This window comes from Nycticebus coucang, chromosome 5, assembly GCF_027406575.1.
Source record: "Nycticebus coucang isolate mNycCou1 chromosome 5, mNycCou1.pri, whole genome shotgun sequence".
Taxonomy (NCBI): domain Eukaryota; kingdom Metazoa; phylum Chordata; class Mammalia; order Primates; family Lorisidae; genus Nycticebus; species Nycticebus coucang.
Genome location: NC_069784.1, coordinates 109,398,318 through 109,422,265, shown reverse-complemented (window position 1 = coordinate 109,422,265; position 23,948 = coordinate 109,398,318). Strand labels below are relative to the sequence as shown.

Below are 23,948 nucleotides of genomic sequence, written 5' to 3'. Positions count from 1 at the left end.
AAGCCACACCCTTCTCTGAGCTCTTGTAGTGCTTTGCACAAATCTGTATCATAGCACCTCTTACAGTGTCTTGGAAAGGATCTCACTCCTTAATTTCCTTGAAGGAAATCTATATCCTACTCATCTTGGTATCTACAGTGCCTGACAAAGTACCTGGCACATAGCAGCCTCTCAATGAGCATTTGCTGAATGAATCGTATGGTAGAAACATCTCCAGGTTCTGAATAAGGCTATCTAGACGCCTGCTGCTTATAATTATTTATGTGACTTTGACAAAGTTCCTTTGGGGGTTTCAGTTTCTTTAATCTGTGAAATGAGGAAGTAGAGCTAGATTTTCTTTAAGAGCCTCTCCAGCTTTACATAGTTGACACACATTACAGAAGTTGAAACACATATTTTGTCTGATCACAGAATGTTTTATAGAAATTTAAGAGTATTGAAAAAGGGAGAGATTTCACATAAAAATCTGAATTTCCTTTATATTTTGAAAAAAGTAGATAAGTTGATTATATTGGGTCAATTCCTTTAAAAGTCTGCAATGGCTCTGGCTGAATCACATTGCCTTTTGGGGTGGGTGTGTGCCTTCTGCTTGGCCAGCGTGCCCCTTTCTCTCTGCCTCTCCCATTTCACTAAGGTGGATTGAAGGTTGTTACCTATCAGCACACTTGCCCTGTAGTCTTGTGTAGAAAAGATACAGAAAATATTTCTGTCAAAAGTAGAAAAATGAAGAGCAGACTGAGAAACCCTTGCTTTCTTAGCTCTGGCTGACATTACTCATTTAGGTACATATGTATGTATAATACAAAACATCTCAGAATTTGCTCAGGCAGTACCGGTTCAAAACATTTTGGGTTTTGTTTTTTTTTACCTAAGTGCATCTGAATTTTTGATATAAAGTGTCCTGATGATCCTTTTAGAAAATAGGTAAAGGCGAAGCCAGTCTGTCTTCTAATTAATTTGGGGAGGTATTTCTTTTATTTGAAGCAATCGATGCTTTCATCTAACAATTACGCTATGTTTTAATATTATTATTGGAACCACTCTGCTTGCTTCAAACCCTGTGAAACCTTGGAAAACTTGTCTACTAAGCGAGCACCCGCGAGTGACCTTTCATTTATTCTTTCATTGTTCCTGCTAGGATTGCGTATTTGCGTTCGCATTTTTAAATGGAGCTGAGAATACAGTCTGCCGCAGAGTTAATGTTAGGAAAATAGGCATGAGCTGATGGGGCGTGGTGAAGATCAGAGTGTGAGGAGGCTGGCTTCACCTGATAAAAACAACTGCCATTCATTCCCTCCTCTTTTTTTTTTGCACGCAGGGCAAGGCGTTCACCATCCAAACGTCAGGCTTTAAAGAAAAGCTTCCTTGCAATTTTGCTGATACCCCCATTCCTTAGCTTGGAACCAGAGGGGGCGGGAGAGGGCTGCCGTCACTCAGCCCCACAGGCCAATGGGAGAGGGGCTAGCGCCGCCTTCTTCACTAGGCTTGCTGCGGGCTTGCGCACTGGGCGTCTCAGCGCCACCGCCCATCAGCTGAGAATTGGCCCTAGGGGTTCTGGGCCCGTGGGAGACAGCGGCCGAAGGAGGCGGAGGAGGAAGCTGAGGAGGTCAAGGTAAGAGGAGCCAGGGGAGGGGGAGATCCCAGCCCAGAGCCCCCGGGGCGCGGTGCCGTTGCGGCTGCGGCGCCTCGTTCGTGCGGGTTGTCAGGTGGCCGCCGCCCTGCGCTCTGCGGCAGGCGCTGAGGAGGCGAGGGGTCGGCGCTGCCGGGGCCCCGGGCCCCAGCTGCTCCCGGGTCCCGGCCTGGCGAGGCGGTGCGGTGCGTTCCGCATTCCTGGAGCGCGTCTGTGGTCGGGCGGCGCCCCGGGTCCTGTTCCCCAGGGTGCATCGGCCGGTGGAGAGCACGGGGCTGGGCGGGCGCTGCAGCCGGTCGGGGCCCAGCTCTGGAATCTAGGTTCTGCCTGGAACAAGGCTCGACCAGTTGACCTCTTCCTCTTTTTAACTCACGCTTTGAAAAACACACTTGAGACTTCTCTTCCCGAGTAGAGAGGAACTGAAAGATACATGGCTGTGGCAAACGAACCGTATACATTTAAACAAATGTTTTACGTTTGCTTCGCTCTTCTTTGTAAATACGTTAATTTTTCTTTACTTCACGTCATGACATTCTGTCTGTAATTTTACAGTATATAATTTAAAACTTGCCCCAAAATCTGGAAGAAAAAGGAAGTAATGATGAAATGTGCTGTTTAGTAATGTCGGAGGCGGGGTGCCCTGAATCTCACCTGGGCCGAGGCTGAGACCAGCCTTACACTGTGTCTTCTGCCTTGCAAGCCTCGTTGAGAAGTTGGCCTCAGACTTGTGACTAGTTAAGAATTGCACTCTAGTTTCAACCTTTGTATGCAAGTGAATATGATACCATATTAATTCGTTAACTTCTACATCATTCTTAAGATATTTTACTTACGTTGCTCCTATTAAAATCAATCCTAATTTTGGTTATGATCCCAAACTTTAGGGGAGTGGTGGTGATCGCAAATTAAATTATAGAAAACATCCACACAAAGTCTGGGTAAAGATTGCTATGATTCCCTTTAATTTGAAATTTAGTGTGTAAAAGGCTGAAAGAAAATCCATGGCATTGTGAACTAAAACCAAATAGTGTAAATATTTGCTGAGCTAAGGAAGGCAGTTATAGTTTGTATAGAGAATACTCATGTTGTAGACTGCCCTCCCTCACACATAGTGACCATCTCCAGTGTACTGGACACTAGGGATACCCCACGATGACAAGGTTGTCTCTCTTGTTTATGTTCCAGAAGTAGGGATCAATAATAACAGCATACTTATTTAATCTATTATATTAGATCTACGTATGTATTTATTCTCATTAAAGAGTGATGAGAGTTATGAGTAGTAAGTTAGGTTAACTTTGAGTGGCAGGGTAGTGAATTCTCACTTCAGATCAGAGAGGTCACCAGAGGCTTCTCAAGCATGTGATGAGATCTTGCAGGGGAGAAGGAGCCAGTCACATGGAGGTCATGGGAAGAGCCTTCTAGAGATAGGAAATGGATGGCACCCAGCAAAGGCCCAAGGCAGCAAGAAGCCTGGGACATTTAGGATCTGAAAGAAGGCACTGGAATTCAATGTTTTAGAAATGGTAATATTTACCCTCAAACTAGGTGTGTGTTCTTAGGAAGTAGGTACGTTTATTCATTCATTCTTCAAATTATTTGTTAAGCACCTATGGTGTAGTGAGGTACTGAGAATAGAGCAGTCCGGAAAATAAAAAATTGACCCTTCTCCTCCAGTAACTTGACATTTGGGGCACAGGGTGGAGGGAAGTCCAGTTGTTTATGCTGATGCTTATAATTAAGAAAGTGAAAATGACCACTTCTTTGCCCATTTATAGACCATGAGATTCACGTTTTGTAGAAATCCTAAGGATTCCACAATACATCCAGTAGTAACAGAGGGTAGTGTTTGACTCTTTGAGTCCATTTTGAAATTTCCTTTGTTCATTCTTTTGTGTTCTTTATAAGCAATCTTGAGAATACTCTCAATATGAGCATTGCACATCTATCTCCCTTTCCCCTTTCTCTTTATAGTGTTTGTATATCTTCATAGAAGGATGATCATTGAAATGTTGAGCTGAGCACTGTGTAATAGAATATTCTGTGAAGATGGAAAAACGGTCTATACATGAGCTGTCCAAGTTGCTGGCCACTAGCCACATACAAATTTTCAATGTTTGAAAAATGTCTAGTGTGACTATGGAACTGAATTTTTTTAATTCGTTTAATTTTAATTCTAATTTTTTAAAAATAGTAGCTGCGATGTAATTTAAGTAATACATTTTGAGGTGATATCTATCAACTCATTTGTCATTTCTTTGTGTTAAGAACATTCAAAATACGCTGCTCTTTTAGCTATTTGAAAATATACAATAAATTGTTGATAATTATAATCACCCATGGCCGGTGGCTCATGCCTGTAATTCTGGCATTCTGGGAGGCGAAGGCAGGGATCCCTTGAGGTCTGGAAATCAAAACCAGCCTAAACAAGAATCTTTACTAAAAATAGAAAAATTAGCCCTGCATTGTGGCAGGCACTTATAGTCCTTGCTGCTTGTGAGGCTGAGGCAGAAGGATTGCTTGAGCCCAGGAGTTTGCTATGGGTTACGCTGAGGCAATAGCACTCTAGCCTGGGCAACAGAGCAAGACTCTATTTCAAAAAAGAAAAAGAAATATTATTCACTTTTTAGTGCTGTAGAGCACTGGCAATGATTCTTCCTCTCTAGCTATACCTTTGCATCTGCTGGCTAACCTTTACCTATCTTCCTTTTCAATTCCCCTTCCTGGCCTTTAGTGACCACTGTAACTTTAATTTTAATAGCCCATTTAGTTAATGTCTACTTTATTAGACAGTGCTGGTCTAGATAGTGAGTTATATAATAGTTTTTCTGAGTGAAGAAACTAGGAATTCTGAATGGGCTTTCACGAGTATTCAATAAGAGCACTTTGGTGCAAAAGGCAGGTCTGGACTGGGGACTTGAGACTGATGTGGAATGCAAACGTCTGAATAACTTGACATTTGTTTAGCTCATGTGCAAAGATTGTAAACTTTTAAGTCAATTTATATTATCTATGTTTGTATTTGTGTGGATATATATATTTTACCAGTAAATACAGCCCTTTGGCCTGTATTTCTTGCATCTCATCATCAGAAGACCAAACCATTGGTGCCTTTTAGGTTTCCACTCATCAGCAGAATAATAGAGAAAAGGAGAAAGCTATTCAGCTGTGTTACCTTGACCAACTCATGTAGCTATCCCAAACCTGTTTCTTCATCTGAGCAGTGGGAATAGCAAAACTTCATATGAGGCCTGCAGAAAGGTGGTAAATTTGGTTTTTGTAATTGGATGAGTTCACTGGCCCATGATTTTGTTATATAAGAAAGCAGTGTGGTTTAGTGTTTAAAAAATGTGAGCTCTAAAATTTTAGTTCTTTTGCTTATCTTAAGCAAGTTACTTAGTCTCATTATGCCTCAGTTTCTTCATGTAAAAAAATCACAATAATAATGTTTATCTTGATAGGCTTGTTGTAAAAATTAACTGAGAAAATAAATGTAAAAGCCCTAATTGCAATGCTTCAGAAATAGTAGGTCCTGGATAAGTCTTGGCCAGTGTTAATCTTGTTTTATTTTTAGATATCTTTCTTCTCCATCATTTGCAATTGCAAATTGTTTTACATTGCAAGACTGACCTGAGATGGTCACCTTTGTGCCCTTTCACTAAGAAAGTTCCATACAGTCCAAAGGTAGCAGCTCTTTCTTTGGGCTTTGGGCAAAATGAAGCTCAATTATCTCACCAGCAACAATGTTCTCAAATTTAGTTGCTTGAGTAACAGGGTTGAGAAAAACTGTGTTTGTGACTAATTGGTACATTCTCTGGAAAGGAAAAAAGATGACCCTAAAAGAAAACAGTAAGAAGACTTAGGCTAAACTGGTGTGAGTTTTGAGGATTAAGGAAAATGCTACAATACTGTGCTTAAATCAACAGGACTGGGCCTCCCTCTGTCAGGGAGAGAGTAGGCCTCAGGTGATTTTGTGGTTATGTGGTTCTAAGGCAACTGAGGTTGTCATAGTCTGGTGCTAGTCCTGATCTTACAGATGCAAAAGCAGACCATACCTTCTGTAGAGTGGGAAGGCACTTGGTCCCTGGATGTTCATTATCTCTTTTTGATCCTGGCAACAGGCCCAAATGCTAAGTGTCTCACTCAAGGTAGAGATTTCTGGTTGCCAGTTCTGCTGGCAGCTAACCAGGCAGTTGGTAAGTTCTTGTAGCTTCAAAGACACTAGAGAGTTAGGAGGATGATTTAGAGAGATGTAGTCTTCATGTGAGATTGATTCGTGTAAGATAAAATGGAACCAGGAGGGTGGAGGAGCCCCCCCAAAGAGAGTACTTTAATAAGAAACGAACATTTTCTTATACAATATGTTTGTGTTGGCTGTAAGCCAGTTTTTCCAGGGCTCTAGTTGATAGAGGGAAAGAAGACTTCTCATCGAGTAAGAGAAATCCTCTTTATCCATATAGTGGACTATTACTTGGCAATAAAAAGGAATAAAGTACTGATATGTGCTACAACATAGAGGGACCTTGCCAACATGCTAAGAGAAAGAAGCCAGTCACAAAGAACACATATGATTCCTTTCGTATGAAATGTCCAGAGTGGGCAAAACTACAAGGGTGCCTCTGGCTGGGGGGAAGTGAAGAGTGACTGTTAATGGGTATGGACTTTTTTTTTTTTTTTTGAAGTAATGAAAATGTTCTAAAAGTGATGTAGTAATGGACATACGACTTGGAATATGCTTAAAAAACTAACAGTCTGGCAGGTGGCAGTGCTGGCATCACAAGCACCAATGGTGGGGATTCCAGTAGTGTCTGGCATCCTGGGAGGTGGCAGTAGTTCAGGCCCTCTGCATGATGTCCAAGGCCAAGGATGCCGAGAAGCTGGCAGGCTACACAGCTGTGGAGAACCATGTGCTGGGAATTGGAAGTAGTTCTACAATTGTCCATGCTGTGCAGTGAGTAGCTGAAAGAGTGAATCAGGAGAGTCTGAACTTCGTCTGTATTCCCACTTCATTCCAGCCCGCCCAGCAGCTCCTCCTGTGGTATGGCTGAGCAAGTAGATGCTGATCTCAGTTTCAGCAAGGGTGGCGGAGGCTGTCTGACCCAGAAGAAGATTATGGCTGATTGTGCCAGTGGCTTCATAGTGGTTGCTGATTTCAGGGAAGGTCAAAGAACCTTGGGGATCAGTGGCACAAGGGAATTCCCATCGAGGTTATCTTAGTGGCCTGCATCCCAGTGAGCCGAGCTGTGCGCCAGAAGTTTGGGGATGTGGTTGAACTCCAAATGGCTGTTAACAAAGCAGGTCCCATGGTGACAGATAATGGGAATTTTATCTTGGATTGGAAATTTGACTGGGTACACAAATGGAGTAAAGTGAGCACAGCTATCAGAATGATCCTAGTTGTGGTGGACACGGGTTTGTTCATTAACATGGTTAAGACAGTCAGCTTTGGATGGCTCAGTGAACATAAGGGAGAAGCCTTTCTGTTGACTCTGCAAGGAGTAGGGTGTGGTTGCCTTGAGTCTCCAGTCCACAGCCAGGTTGGCTGGACCTCTCTCTAGGAGCCTTTGCCTTAATTTATCTATGCCAGGGTGGGCAGATGGTGTTTAAATCTAGTCTTCGGAAGTATTATTATTAAATGTCTTCTTAATAGGAGAAATGTAAATATATACTTTTACTATTGAAGTATCCAGCTTTTTTATGGAGCAGAGCTTGATTTCATGTTTTATAAGAAACATTTACCAAAAATGGAGGGGGTGAGGGTACTGTCTTTAAAACCTTTGACTTGAGCCTGTTGGTTAAGCATGTGAATTTTGGCTTTGCTGAGAAATAAAAATCAGAACTTTTCTTTAAGCTGATAAAATGAAGGGCCTACCTAGCTATAATCTCCTGATGCCTAAGTGGAAACTTTATAAGCTGGTAAAATGAAGCCCCTAAACAGCTGTGATCTCCTGATGCCTATCTGGACACTTTTGTGTACTTGTCTGCCACTATTGTTGTCTTCAGTTAGTTTTCAGTGTGACCACACACACTACCTAGTTATATCTTAAGAGCAAGTTTACAAAAGTTTGTGCAGTAGAGAATTGTGGTACGGAGTGACTTGGAATATAAGCTGTCTGGGAGCAGATGTGGTTGTAGTTTTGCTAAGATCAGGGGACTTCTCCAGATTCTTGCTGTTGGAAGCAGTTGGCCAGAAATGATTGCCAATACTGCCAAAGCACTTATTAGACATGTGAGATATTTCTTTAATGATTTTGCTGTTAATATTTTTTTCTGTTCATTGATTACTACTTGCATGGTTTGGCATTAGAAGTTGTTGCCTGGTTATATTGTTTGCAGATTGAAATAAAACAGTATGGTGCCCCCCAAAATGAGATTGCATACTTTAAGTAGGTGAATTGTAGGTTATGTGAATTATATCTCAATAATTCCCATTTATTTTTTTAAATGCAGATTTTAGAGATCCAATTGCTGGTTTGTAGAATGCTTAGTAAGTGTTCTCATTGAACCCCCAAGTCTGGTCTTGTTGTGTCTGGGTCCAAGTCCAAGGCTACCCTGAAGAAAGTTTATTTCTGCGGCCCCACTACAGTGGTCCAACTGTCTGACTTGGAGGTTTGAATTTACCCTTTTATGAAATTGATTTTGGGTGTATCTCTAGGGTTTGGTGCCATTTAGAGGGCCCAGAGTAAATAAACTGGGCATGGACAACAGTGAAGATTGGAGAACATCTTAAAGCTGTCATGACTTTCGGGGTGGCCAGGCACATTCCACGATGCACTGGAGTTCCAGGCATAGAACCTGCACTGTTCTACTGGTGGCAATAGTTCAGCCATTGTTCTTCCTGCAAACACTGTCCCTTAGAACAAAACACATATTTCATTGTAGCCCCTTCTTCCTTACCAGAAATCTCTGGTAAGAGTTTCTTCTTGTAACGTACTCAAACTAAACCTAGCGTGCAGGGCACCCTCTCTTCCATGGCATTAGCTATGTGAGGTAGCAAGTCTGGGTTGCTTGGGAATCAGAACTCTGGGGTTGAATTCTACCTCCACTGCCCAGTTGCTTGCTTAGTCTTTATAAGCCACTGTTTGGTCATCATTAAAACAAGAATAATGCTGCCTACTTTAAGGGGGAGGATGTGAAAATTAAATTAGTCTATGTGCAGTGCTTTTCACTTCACAGGTGTATGATGAATGTTAGGTCATTACTCTCTCTTCTTTTCTGTATTGTCTCCCACTTGTCCCAGCCATGAATCATCTGATCCAGGGTTGGCCAGGAGCCTCCTCTTCCCTTAGAAAACACCACACTGTGTGTGTCCTTACTACATGCTTTGGGTCCATCCACCCCAGTCTTTGTGTCCTTATCCTTGTTCTCCATGCCTGTTATACCCAAGTATGCAGATCTCACATTTCTGTTTCCATAACTTCTTTCTAGACAAGAGCAATAGTTTCCTCTTCTTTTGTAGTTCCTCTGACTTTTGTGTAGCATGTGACCTTTTATTGATTTGAGTTTTCTTTTGTTAATTTCTGTTATTAACTGTATCCCTTCTCCAAAATGACAAACTTGATTTTATTAGATACCTTATCTTTGTTTTCTGTTTGTTTTGTTTTCCTTTGTTTGTATCTCCTAAAGTGCTTATTTTAATGTTGGGCATGTAGCAGGCTCTTAGTGGTGAGTTGGCTTACAAATTGACCACCAACAACTTTGCAGTAATCCAGTGCACATTCTGTGAAAGCTGGGGTGAGAGTAGTTGAAATTCTTTGCTATGCACAGGGATATCCCTTTTCAACCTTTTTTCCAAACATTGAGTGCTGTGGTGAGGATTGAAGATGGAAAGAGCATCATCATCTTACCTCCTTCCTGTGGTGCATCCCCACATCCTTTCTACCCTTCGTTTTCCTTTATGTCAGGAATGTGTGATGAGCATTTTTTAGGACATTTTTTTCTCTTCTCAGTAGTTGGCTCTGCTATTTCAAATCTAACCTTTCCCGTTAAAATTAGAGTTCTGTTAGTCATATGTTCCTGAGCTGTTCTGTGTCTGTTAACTTAGATATAATCGAATTTCTAGGGATAGCCTGAAGTCTGTGTTTCATTTAATATTTGAATGCTTGTTCTATGCTAAGAGTTATTTTAAATGTTGCAGAAAGATACATAGCATGTGGGCCCTGACTGATAGTTGTCTACAGTTTAGTTAAGGTAAAAATATGTATATTTAAAGTTATATACAGAAGAGAGACTTAAAAATTCTTTCTGAGAGAGATCAAAGAAGTTTTCAAAAGGAATATCTAATTTGAACCTCACTTTATGGTTTAACATGTTTAACATGACTCTGCCCTGTAAAGTCTTTTTTTTTTTTTGGTAATAGACATGAGAGTTTTGCTATCTGATGTACCACTTTGCCAGATTTCAACCCTGTTGGGTTAATCAAGTTTGTCCTTGTAACCTACCAGATTGATAATTTGGAAAACATAAGCCAGTAACTTAAAAAATATAATTATGTGATTTTTCTTTTACATGATTTAGGTGACTGCTTAGAAAACTACACAGCCCACCAACATCTGTTGAAATTGGTGAATAAACCAGCCATGTCTTACACTCCGGGAATCGGTGGCGATCCTGCCCAGCTGGCCCAGCGTATCTCTTCCAACATCCAAAAGATCACACAGTGTTGTGAGTTGGGTTTAAATTGACTTCACTCTTTGTTTCAGTTCTTATCTGGACTTAATGGAGGTTCATAAAAGGACAACTCTAGAGAATGAGAGGGCGAGGAACAGTCCTTTAAGAACAGATATTTTGAAGTGACAACTCTTTAGAATAAATGTAAGGGACTATTGAAAGGGGTAATACTTCCTGAATTTTTCTGTAAAGACTCAGGGGCAGGCACATATTACCTTATTTCATTAATGTAATAAAGATTTAAAAGGCTAATAGATACTTGTATTTGCTTTAAAATGATTTGGTTCTAAGGAGATGATGAGTCTTGCTGATTTAGTCTCCTAGGTTTGGATCTGAGGAGCACTTCGAAGAGCTTCAGGAACATATGCTCACTAAAAGCAAAATCTGATCAGATATTGATTGGGTTGCATTTTTAAAGGGCAAATGGGATGATACATTATTAAGAAGTAGGGAAGAACTAAGGAGGTGATATTTTAATCTATTGAGGCACATATTAGAGACAATTACAACCTACATTCTCCACAAATTATCCTTTGCTACACTTGTCAGAGGCAGAATACCAGGATACTGATCTACTGTGGCACTTCATTAGGAAGTATTCCTTCTTAAAATATGTATTAAAAATTGAAAAAAATCATGATAGCTGATTTAAGTCTATAGATATTTTTTACTTTGTTTTTGTTTCGGAATCACAGCTAATCACATACCCTGGATTATTCTAGTCATCTCGCTGTCAGCATTAGGCTCTCTGGGCATTACGTGAATTATTTGAGGGAAAATTGATGAATTTTACTCTTCAGGCTGCTTCCTTAAGACTACTCTCTTTACCAGAAGGTTTACACACTGCTGAAATACAGTGTTTTCAAATGACTGTGTTTTCTTTTTCTTAACCTAATCATTAACTCCCTGACAGTTATTACTCTACCTGAATGATTTAAATGAGATGCCAGTGTATTTTGAAAGAAAAGGGAATAAAATTAGATTATAGATGGTTCTAAAAAGGTGCTGCTGTGCACAACAGTGTAAAATAACCTTATTCTGATACGGAGTAATTCCTGGGTATTTTGCTATTCTTAGAGGAACAAAGAATAGTGTTGATGTGTCTTGTTATTCCCAGCAGGCAGGGCTGTTCTGGTTTGTGCCAGATTGGTAGCACGGGCCTGCCTTGCTCATCTGGGTTCAGATATGTTCTGATGTAGCCACAGAAGAGCCTCTCCTCTTTATGGTTCCCTTGCTACTGGCTAGAAATATTGCTGGTCTACCTCGGGGAATCTGGCTACCTATGTGAAAATTAAGGCAGCTTATCGTTTTAATCTACATGTGTGGAAAATCAGGACCTTTATGCAAGAGAGTAGGCTAAGAAGAGGCCTTCCTCCCAGGAACAGGGCAGCCATCCTGTGCTGGGAAGGCTAAATGGTGTGTCATTCTCAGAAGAACATGAGGAATGACAGGACTGTACCGAGATTATAGAAGTAGTAAGCACTGGGTGGTATGAAAGATACGTGGATTGAAGATTGTAGGTGACCTGGAGGACATAAGGGTTAACTTAACCAGGCCATGCTCCCTAAGAAAGAGATCAGCTGATCCAGCGGGTGAGTAGTGATAAATTGGACCATAGTTGAATCATCATGGCATGGCAAGCGCCCATCAAGCCATGAATGGATTAATAAGCTGTGGTATATGTATATACCATGGAGTACTATTCAGCCATGAGAAGATACAGGGAAAAGCATTTCAGATGGAGGGGTACCTTATTGTTGAAATTCCAAAAGCAGTCCAGAACTTGAGGTTCAGAAAATGCCAGTGTGTCTGAAGCACAGCACCTGAGACAAGAGTGGCGGGAGATGAAATCAGAGTAGCTGGTGGGTTACCTGGGGCCTGAAGGTTGTGTGGGGAGTTTAGATTTCATGCCGAGAGGCAGCGCATTCTGTGGTGGATGAAAGGTAAACCACGCCTAGGAGTTCCATTCCTTACCACGCTCACCCTCAGAGTTGTTGCTTTTGTAGTTACTTCTCACTAGACTCCTTTTTTGTGGTGAAAAATGCGACCTTTTCTTGGGCCCTCTTTCTCCTTCCCGAGCAGTCTGCTGGTTGCTCACTAAATATTGATTATCCTTCTCTTTATTCTCAAGTGGCTTAACTGTATTGAGTACACTGAAATTCTGCATTTAAACAGGGAAGAGATACAATCAGAGCTGCACTTTGAAAAGATTTACTTTGGCTACTGCTTAGAAAATAGATGTTGGGGGATTCTCAGGGGAATATACTGATAATCAGAGAGGTTGGGGAGGGAGGTGCTGGCTAGTACCTGAGTGATGGAGTGGGGATGGAGAGAGGTGATGGTGTATTTTGGAAGTGGAGGCAGCTGGACCTGACGAATGTGCGTGGGGGTGGGAGGAAGAGAGAGGAGTTGAAGATACCTCTGCAGTTTCTGCCTTAAGCAACTGAGTAAGTGGTGTGGCAAGTGTGTACTGAGATGGGAAGGACTACAGTTCGGGACAAGTGGAGGACAGTTTCGTTTCCACCAAGTAAATTTCGAGATGACTTTTAGACATCAAAGTAGAGATACCATACATCTAGTTTAGGTATATGAATTTGGAGTTTAGGCTGTTGTTACAGTATAAATGGTATTTAAAACCATGGGTATAATAACCACAGATGAGTGAGTGGAGTTTAGAGCATTTTAACAAAGTGAGACCTCATCTCTACTAAAAACAGTTAAAATATGTCAAAGTCACGAAGACAGCATGAAGAATCTGAGGAGTGACCAGTGAAGTAAAAAAAAATCAAGATGTGGTAGCTTTCTAGAAATCCAACAAAGAGTGTTTCAAGAATGAAGGAGGCATTATCTGTAACATTAAAAAGCAGAGGACTGGATTTGTTAAACTGATGACTTTGAAAAGCCTGATCTCATCATCATATTCCAAGTGTAAATGGAGAAATGGAGGGAGACCACGCTACTCTTCATCTTTTAAAGAAACTTTGCAGACTCCTGCCCATTTCTGTTATGTTACTGACCATGTACAGGGCCACACTTAGCTGCCAGGGTGGCCGAAAATATCTTCGAGCTGGCTCTCAGTGTGCTCACTAAAGTTAAGCCATTTGAGAATGAAAAGAAAGAGAATCAATAGTTAGTGAGCGACCAGCAGACTCTGCTGTGGAAGGAGAAAGAGGGCCAATGAAAGGGTTGTATTTTCCAACACAAAAGGGAGAGTCCATTGAGAATATAGCTGCAAAAGCAACATCTTAGAGGGTGAGAGGGGGTGGGGAATGAATCCCTAGGGGGTGGTTTACCTTTCATCCACCTCAGAGAGGCCACACCAAAGAGTGTGTTGCAGATGGAAGCTGGTGGGCAAAGACGGGCTAGTTCCTGTCTGTGTGGGTCTGTTTTTCAAAGAAATATGAGGCAGAGTCATTGGATAGAGAATAGGAGGGGAAAGCTGTGGTAAGTTGATGGAAAGAAGAGAAAGTATGCTACTTAAGTTTTGACAATTGAGTGACCCCCCCAGGGAAATAGAGATGGGGGTTTGGCAGGTTGAGTACACATTTGAATCTGGGGTTGTAAATTTGGTGAAAGCAGTCATTCGGTGAAAGAGATTCTGTGTCTAAATGAAGGGGAGTTTAGATTTAGATAGAATAAGTTATTATTAAGAATGTAACCTACCATCCAGTATGCATTACTGATGAGAGCTGTGCAAAAATCACATGAACGGCAGGTGTGAAATTTCAGTTCACTTTTCCCCCATCTGATAATGCTAATAATACTGGATGTGATTGAATAAAATGGTACTTTGCACCATACTTAGCTTCTTCTCTTCATATTACAATTTGCACCTTTTCAAATTGTGTCAGTAAAATTATCTGATTTTACAAAGGAAATCTAAAGAGATTTCTTACTTTTTCCTGTAAGAAAGGTAATAATGTAGTTAATTATGGGCATCAGCTCAACTGAAGCTAAGGTCTTCCTGAATATTGCAGTGGGAAAGTTTATTTTCACATTAGTTTTGATTAGATAAATGAAAACTTATAAAATATTGTGGTTTAATTTATACCAAAAGAAAAATACCAATTAAAAATCTCTTTGAGGGTGGTGCCTGTGGCTCAAAGAAGTAGGTCGCTTGCCCCATATACGAGAGGTGGTAGGTTCAAACCTGGCCCTGGTCAAAAACTGTGGGGGAAAAAAAAATCTCTTTGATTCTGAGGCCAGGCACAGTGGCTTATGCCTGTAATCCTGGCACTCTGAGAAGCTGAGGTGGGAAGATCTCTTGAGCTCAGGAGTTCAAGATCAACCTGAACTAGAGTGAGACCCCCATCTCTAAAAATAGAAAAAGTAGCAGGGTGTTTTGGTAGGTACCTGTAGTCCCAGTTGCTCCGGAGGCTGAGGAAGGAGGATTGCTTGAGCCCAAGAATTTAAGGTTGCTGTGAGCTAGGCTGATACCTCTGCATTCTACCCTGGGCCCCAAGAACAACAAATAAGATTGGAATTTGTTTTCTTTATTAGTATTATGTAGGATAGATGAAATAAAATGTTTTTAAACTAAATGTGTTTTTTGTTAAACTGCTTTTTGTTAACCTGTACTTTTATGAATTTGCTTCACTAATAAAGCATTTAAGCTATAATAGAATTTATATTAAACATTGAATGTATAAATATTATAAATACTTACAAGTAAAGTATATTAGATATATAATTATATGAAAATAATACTTTTTAAGAATAATTTAAATAGGTATTACACATTACAACTTTATTACAGATTTCTCTGTAGAGAATTTTAAATGGTTATGAAGATGTTTTTTTCCTATGAGATAAAGTGTTCTGGTAATGCCAACAGAGTTGGGAAGGCATTTGTGCAGCCCACACTCCCTGCTTTGCCGGTGGCACAGGCAGTGTTCTCTGCTGCCTGTCTAGCGTGACATCTAGTCTTTTTCTACCCAGTGCTCCGTGCAACCAACCATTCCCTGCAGGCTGGAATTAAAATGCAGATAAAGCCGTTTGTTATTCCATGCATCTAAGAAATGCTTAGATTTAATTCTCAAACTTTGAATTGAGATGTTCAAAAGAAACATTTTCATTAGTAACATCTGGAGATGATATATGGTTATACCTGTTTACCTTCTATCATCTCTCTGTGTTTTCTTTGAGACAAACTCCTGTGATATATAGTGTGAGAATAAATCAGCCTTCATGGGTTGAAATGACTGAGCCTGTTTTATAGGTAAGCCAGAGCAGAAATATTTTCATAGGGGCCATTTGTCCTTGACCAAACACAAACAATATAGAAAAAAGTCTTCAGAACATACTATCTGTTTTTAAAAGAAGCTTAATAAATATAGTATATTGAAATTAATTATGTAGGTAAAGATGGGGTTTTAGATTTACTTCTTTAAAAATAGAAGTAAAAAATATATATTGAGTAGTACACAAATTATTGGTGTAGCCCGGCCTCTGCCATGGTGAGCAGCGGCCGCGGCGAATCTGAATGCCGTGAGGGAGACCATGGATGTTCAGCTTGAGATTTCAAGAATTTTGAATACTGGTTTAGATATGGAAACTTTGTCCCTTTGTGTACGGTTTTGTGAACAAGGAATTAACCCAGAAGGAGCTTCGCAAGGCTACTGAAGCACTAAAAGCTGCTGAAAATATGTCAAGCTGACTTTCTGGAGAAACTGATGAGAAATGTCAAGGTCTGCAAGAGGATTTGAAGATTGCTTTATAGTCAAGAATGTACAATGAAATTATTGCATGCATCAATGTAGAAAAAATTCCCTTTTTAAAAGAATTATAAAACCATAGCTTTATAAATCAGTGGAAAGTGGCTTACAGAGAGAACTATCAGATGTGTTTACATCACATCTGACTTTTTTTTAACAGCTATAATGCTTTGGCATTGCTATGTTCATATTAACGTATTCTTTATTTGTACCTCTGATAGCTTTAATTTTCTAAGCAGTCGTCTATCAGTTGTGCACATCTGCTGTGCCTGGTTGAAGTATAGTGGAACCCATCAGTAGTGATGTGTAGTAGTTATGACTTGTTGACATTTCCATTATAAACTTTAATTTTGAATTGTTTATGCATAAAAACCAGATTTATGTTGTATTGGGCTGGAAGTTGACAGCATTTCAGCTACCATTTGTGAATTTTGATTTAGATTCATTATGTATATCAGAATCTTGGTTTTTAAAAATAAAAGCATGGGAAACATTTCTAGTCATTTCCTCTTTCATAAAGAAGATTTAGTTTTTTAAACAATTTGTTGGGGATGGCACTTTTGGCTCAGTGGGTAGGGCGCTGGCCCCATATACTGAGGGCAGCAGGTTCAAACCCAGTGCCAGCCAAACTGCAACAAAAAATAGCCAGGCATTGTGGTGGGTGCCTGTGGTCCCGGCTGCGTGGTAGGCTGAGGCAGGAGAATCGCCTGGGCCCAGGAGTTGGAGGTTGCTGTGAGCTGTGACGCGATGGTACTCTACTGAAGGCGATAAAGTAAGACTCTGTCTCTTAAAAAATAAATAAATAAATAAACACTTTGTTGGGCAGTTAATAGTGTAAACTAGATCTTTGTACTGCTTAAAAAATAAAACTTTTTAAAGGAAATGATTTTAATAATTTTAAAGGAAATGACAGTGTTTAGCTTAGCATTATTTATAGTTTGAATCGTCTAAATCTAATGAAAATGTTTGTTGAGAATTTTTTTTGTTAAATCATAGCTATGTGCATTGATGTGATCGTGGGGCACCATACACTGGCTTTGTGTACCGTTTGACATATTTTGATCACACTGGTTGGCATGGCCTTCCTGGCATTTTCTTAGTTATTGTGGTGGGACGTTTATATTCTACATTTTGTTGAGAAATTTTTTAAATTTTTTTTTTTTTTTTTGAGACAGAGCCTCAAGCTGTGCCCTGGTAGAGTGCAGTGGTGTCGGGGCTCACAGCAACCTCCATTTCCTGGGCTTGGGCGATTCTCTTGCCTTGGCCTCCCAGGTGGCTGGGACTGCAGGTGCCCATCACAACGCCCAGCTATTTCTTGGTTGTAGTTGTCATTGTTGTTTGGCAGGCCCGGGCTGAATTCGAACCCGCCAGCTCTGGTGTATGTGGCTGGCACCTTAGCCGTTGAAGCTACCAGTGCCGAGCCTTTTTTAAGTTTTACCCTATGAATGAAGGTCTAAAAAAATGGGAGGGTTATTAACCTGAAACTTAAAAAAAATAATAATAAGATCTCTTGTTCTCAGTATAGGTACCAGTACCCAGGGAGTAGAAAGTACCTAATTTACAAAGAAATGTTCGTTTTAAGCTGTCCAGTGACTTTGTGGAAGAACAGCTCAAAAGACTGGCTTTTATTTAGACTAAATCAGAATTCTCCCAGTGGTGAGATGACCATCTAAGGGGGAAGCTGTTAAAAAATATCACAGAAAAATATTATCAGCAGTGAATATTACTGCTTCTCGTGACAATGGATAATAGTTGTTATAAAGAATAGATCAACAAAAATAGGAGAAAAGACTGGGAATAAGAATAAAAAAATAAAAAATAATATATAAAATAAAATGTAGCCAATTTGCAAAATTCCTACTTACTTTTATTACATAAAAGTAATTTGATTGCTAACCCAATAAATCTTGAGGGATTATTTAATAAATCACTACTTAGGTGATATATTTCAACCGGTATTTAATATTTTCTGAAGAAATAGGAATTTCCAGGCATTAAACAAAAACTAATCTAATGTTCTGTATCAGGAATTGTAAGTATAGCCTTTTGAAATAATTTTTTGTGTCATTTTTCCCCTTAAAGCTTTTACTCATTAAGGCGATGATTCAAAAATGAATTTTAGAAAATTAAGATAATATTGATTCTGTTCCTATGCCAGAATCCCAGTGACTTTTCTGGCAAGACTTATGGATTTAATAAGATTTTATTGTTTCTTAAATTTTAGATTTTGTTAGACACCATTTAAATGATGGGTGGTACCAACATTCAATCTTTAGTAGCATTGTTTGTTTTTCAGACAAGCTGAGCAGTGTTTTTTTTGTTTGTTTTTTGTTTTTGTTTTTTTTGCAGTTTTGGCCAGGGCCAGGCTTGAACCCGCCACCCCCAGTATATGGGGCCGGTGCCCTACTCCTTGAGCCACAGGCACTGCCCAAGCTGAAGTAATTTTAATAAGATTTAGTGATATTTAAATGGCAACCTTCTCTGCTATTTTTAAATTAATCTAGGCTTTTGACCATTTTGACTTCTTAAATGTGTGACATTTGTACCAAGTGCATTGCAAGGTCTATTACTGGTGAACAGGTTAGGAGACAGTAAGAACTTATGATAAGTCACTTGATAATCACTGCTAATACAGTATGTTTTTATTTATAAAATCATAAAGAGAACATTTGTTAACCTCCAAAATTTGTATATAATTCTAGGCCATAGAGTTGATTTATTTATCACTTTGTAGATTAAGTTATTTATGTATGAAATAAAGCAAGAAAATATATTGAGAAGGGATATTGTTTACAGAAGACTTCTTTAGTGTCATAATTCTTTTTTTTTATTTTTATTTTTGCAGTTTCTGGCCAGGGCTGGGTTTGAACCCGCCGCCTCTGGCATATGGGGCCGGCGCCCTACTTCTTTGAGCCACAGGCACTGCCCAGTGTGTCATAATTCTTAAATGTAAACATATTTTTAATGCCTACTTAAGTAATATTTAAGAAACCACACAAAATAATAATACAGTTGCAATATTGTGCTTCTTGTCAATGACAATAATAAAACCCTTTTGGTGGTAAAAAAAAAAAAAAAAAAACCAAACCCAAATTATTGGTGTATATAGCTCAATGAATTATCTCTCACAATACCACAAATGTCAAGAAAGAGAAATTGTCAGATGAAGCCCTTCTTGTCCTTGGGCCCCCTTCCTGCTCTTTAAAGATAACCAGTATCCTGACTTTAAAATCACGGGTCAGTTTTTTTAAACTTTATCTAATAGGAACAAGGATCATGTTTCATTTTGTGTTGGGCTTCTTTCTCATGTCTGTGGGGCTCATTCATGTAGCTACTGGTCATTTGTTTTCATTGCTGTACAGTATTCAGTATTTAAATATGCCACAGTTTTATTTATTCTTTCCACCATTGATATTGGTAGTTATGTTTTTGCTGTTATAGATAGTGCTTTTCTGAACATTTTGTATGTTTTTTTGTTACATGTATATATCTAGGAATTCAGTTGCTGGCTTGTAGGATGTATGTATGTTGAGCTTTCATAGGTAAAGCTAAACAGTTTCCTAAAATGATTGTACCAGGTTATACGCTTATTAGCCAGTGTATCAGAATTCATATTGCACAAAATCCTTACCAACATTTGGCATTTACAGCCTTTAAAATTTGCCCATTTTAGCAACAGTGTTGTCTCATTGTGGTTTAATTTGCAGTTCTCTGATTAGAATCAGATTTTTGAGAATGTAGCAGAGTTAGGAATATTAGTGAGACAGTAGGAAGAGTTTCTAGCCAGACAAATGTATGCGTGCATGAATGTCTGTTTCCTGAAATCATATCCAAGTGGCAGACCTTGAGGAAGCTGTCCAACTTTCCAAGACAGGGTTTTCTTGCATATATTTTTGTGGGCTAGGTGATGGTCTTTTCCAACCAAAACAGGCTATAATTCTAATTTTAACCAAAGTTTTTAAAAGTCCTGAAAGCTCTTCTAACATATGCAGGATTATTCTTTTTGCTATTAAGAAGCCAATTGTCATATCTGTATCCATAATGCATGTTCACAAAATTCCATAATAGAAGTGACCATTCATGGGACCAGGTAGAGTTCCATCCACCAAGACTGACTTATTATTCCTAAGTGTTAGGAGATGGGAGAATTTCAGTACAGAGGTTTCTGGGTGAATCCTGTTCAAATTAACGAAATTATGTATCGAAGGAAATTGAAAATTAGAAATCAGAATAGCTGACCATGAAACATAGTCCTTGGGACATGTGTAAAATATTCTTATATGTAAAATTGTATAGTAAGTTTTACCACTAGTGCTACTGAGAATTCCAGTATTCAGATAAGTACTTTTTAAAAGAGTAATCTGCAAGTGGAAGATGTAGAGCAGATAAAATTTAGTTAAGTGAACCAAACAGATACACTGGGAAGATAAAATCGAATCATCAGAATTCATGAGTGGAAAAGTTTCTGTTAAAATATGCATCATATATGTCCTTGTGTGTTTATGTGTTTTCCAGAAAATTTGGGAAGACAGAACTTTCTAGAAGGTCATAAAATGTGAAATTAAGCCCATGTTAAAAATGCTAAGTGTAGGTGACTAGAAAATACTTTAGTTGGATCTTAGTTTCTGTGTTTTATATCTTCTACCGGTTAAAGCTGTTCAGTCTTGTTTGGAATAGAAAAAAAATGCTATTGATTTTTCTGTGTTGTGATTAGCTTATCGTGCTGTGTGTGTGCTTTCCTTGTTTATTAAGAAGGATCATTCTGTAGCTCTTGTCTCCATATGCTTCTTATGACTTTGAGATGAAATGAAACCTCTATATAAATATGTGAACCCTTTTGTTACTTTTGAGAATGAACCCAGTTCTTTTAATTACTTAGGTTTGATGAAGGGGGCACTTGTTTTTGTATCGTAACACATGATTGCACAAAAGGGAAGCTGGTATCATTGACTTCTCTTTTTCAAGGTGCTGGGGCAAGCTTTTTTTTTTTTTTTATAGAGGAGAAGATCATAAATTTATCAGAACTGTATGTTTACTCAGGAATTGAGAATGTTTCTCTTTTTTGGGGGGCTGTGTGTTGGTGGGGTGAAAAGGCAGTTCATAGATGAAAAGGCAGTTTACTCCTGTTTGAGATGTTTATTCCTAAGGTCACACATCTGAGAATATTTGGGTGTTTTTTTTTTTTGTTTGTTTTTCCCCATGAGGAGAAAAGCTCCAGTAGCTTTGATTTTGTTGTGGTTTTCTTCATGCCTAAGGTGTTGGTATAAAACAGAGATTGGTATGAAAATAAATATTTTCTCCAAGGGAATTTTAACAGAGCGTGACAACTTTCCTTCTCTCCAGGGACTTTTCCTATGTGAACATGAGTGGTGTTTACGACCAAGCATGGATGAACTCTTTTTTTTTTTTTTTTTTTGCAGTTTCTGGCCAGGGCTGGGTTTGAACCCACCACCTCCAGCTTATGGGGCCAGCGCCCTATCTTCCTTTGAGCCACAGGCCCTGGATGAACTCTTTTTCTGTTTGTTTTATGAAGTATTTTAAGACGTAACTCCAGGGTACTTCAGGGAGCTTTATCCCTTGCTGCTCCTGTCTGTGAACCATCCACATTTCCGTGCTTTGAACATGAACTTTTTTCATGCCAAACCATGACAGTGGATGTCCTCATTTCCTATATTCGGTCCAAGTGCAGATCCTGTTGGTTCTGCTTGCCAAATTTGTCAGTTTATATCTCTGCCGTTACTACTGAGGTCCAAGGTGAACGCAGCCTCTAAATTGTTCTACCCACTTCCATTCCTGCGTGTTTCAGGCTTCACATAGTAGCCATGGCCAGCTTTTAAAATTATGACTCACGTCATGTCATCCTGTAGCTTAAAACACAGTGATGGCTTCTATGGGTCCTGTGATCAAACCCCTCCCATGCCCCACAACCCCCCCCAAGATCTGATCCCTGCCTCGCTTATCATCTGCACTCTTGCCCTTGCTGCTGCCTCATTCCAGCCACGGAGCGCTTCTTTCTGGTTCTTCGACAGTCTGGCTCACTCTGCCCTCAGGGCCTTTGTACTTACTGTTCCTCTGCTTCCCATATGTCCCCAGATTTTCATGTAACTGGATCCTCTTGGTATTTGGATCTTAAAGCACAAAGTCTACTTTCTTAGGGGTGTCTCCCCTGATCTGTCATTTTGCCTCTTCCAATCATTCTTTTTCTCATTAACCTGTTTTGTTTTTATAATTCCTTTTTATCAGTAAATTCAAATACTGTTATTGTTTACTTATTTGCTGCATTTTCTACTAGACTTTTGGCCCCTTGAAAGGACTTACTATGTCTTAGCTGCTGTAATGAGTATTTAAACCTTAATTATATTTTTTTATTTTTTAATGAAAGTTAGATCATCCTATACATATTTTTCTGCTAGTTGCTTTTTTAGTCTTCTGTATTAGCTGCGTAATTTTTCTATTTTACAAATGTACCATACATCATTTAATCAGTTCTCCACTAATGGGCATATTATTATAAGATTATCTGCTTAAAAATTGGGGAACTTCTAATTTGTGCTGCCTCTACAGATGAAACCTCTGAGTTTTGTTACACAGAGGGTGCCAAAAGAAGTATACAGATTTTTAAGAATGGAAAAAAACTGTATTAAAATTGTAATACTTAATATATGCTGAAAACAAAAGTCACGTCGAGCACCTCTTGTAATTACAGAAGTCAAATGTGACTTGAATATTTATTCTTATATTAATTTGTCCTTATCTGTTTGATCACTTTTTGTTGTTTTTACTAATTACTGAGCAATATTTTTCATTAAAAAGTAATTGGCTTTGGGTGGCGCCTGTGGCTCAAAGGAGTAGGGCACTGGCCCCATATACTGGAGGTGGCAGGGTCAAACCCAGCCTCAGCCAAAAGCTGCAAAAAAAAAAATGTAATTGGCTTTTTTTTAATTCTAGTCTGTTTTTTTTTTTTTTCTTAATTGGTTTGCCTGTTAATTACTTAGGAGGAACCCAAGCATCATACAAAATAGTGTATAAAAATTTAATACAGTTTTTATTCTTTCTTAAAATGTGTATACATTTTTGGCACCCTCTGTATATAATGTGCAGTGCTGACCATATAAAAATCCCCACGTATATGTTTCTGTACTACATTTATTTTAAAATTATTATAATTCTTTGTAGTGTCTTTTGCCATAAATATAATCTTTACCCAATAATTGTATTAAAGTATAGCTTCTCTGTGATTAAAGTATAGTATAGTTCATGGTTAGTTGTGTAACAGCCACCGAGCTGCCCTGCAAGGCTACTCCCCTGTACATTTTAGTTGGCTTAGTGCTGAATGGGAGTTGAACGGGGGAATTTAGGTGTGGCTAGTTAGTTTTGGTTTTCCATAATAGTTTTGATAATTCGTCCTTAATTTTGATAATTTGTCCTTATCTCTTCGATCACTTTTTATTGTTTTTACTAATTACTGAGCAATATTTTTCATTAAATAGTAATTGGGTTTTTCCTTTATTCTCATCTGTTTTTTTTTAAAGCATTCCTTAACTGGCTTGCCTGTTAGTTGCTTAGGAAGAACCCAAGTGCCATACAAAATAGTGTCCTGCAAGTCTGGGTACATTTACTTTTCCCAGAATTCCTTCTTGTTAGAGTGTCATGATCATCACTTGAAGAAACCACCAGTGCAGTAACGTGTCAGTGATACTGAGTGTGATCTCCTGCTACTCTAGATGCTTTTGTCTTCATCTCATATGAAATTAAAGAGAATGCCCTCAGACATCCCTGAGTTCTCTTCCAATGGTGGACCATCATTCTCCTGTTTGGGAACATGGAAGCCTTCAGCTAAAAGCCAACTATGAACAGGGGATTTGGGAGGAGAGTGGGACAGGTGGCTCAAATACATCCTGGGATTTTAGTTGTGTAGTAGTACCTATACTCCT

The 23,948-nt window shown here is 39.1% G+C and overlaps 1 protein-coding gene and 1 pseudogene across 1 annotated transcript in view; both read left to right on the top strand.

Moving 5' to 3' along the window:
• The first annotated feature begins 1,486 nt into the window (after positions 1–1,486).
• The window catches only part of STX7 (syntaxin 7), a 75,276-nt gene continuing 52,814 nt past the window's right edge, over positions 1,487–23,948 (top strand). The window contains exons 1-2 of the mRNA XM_053591619.1: positions 1,487–1,612; positions 10,148–10,294. Of these exons, the coding sequence (XP_053447594.1) occupies positions 10,210–10,294 (85 nt within the window). The 5' untranslated portion in view covers positions 1,487–1,612; positions 10,148–10,209. The remainder of the gene's footprint in view (positions 1,613–10,147; positions 10,295–23,948) is intronic.
• LOC128586088 (ribose-5-phosphate isomerase-like) lies at positions 6,481–7,117 on the top strand (annotated as a pseudogene).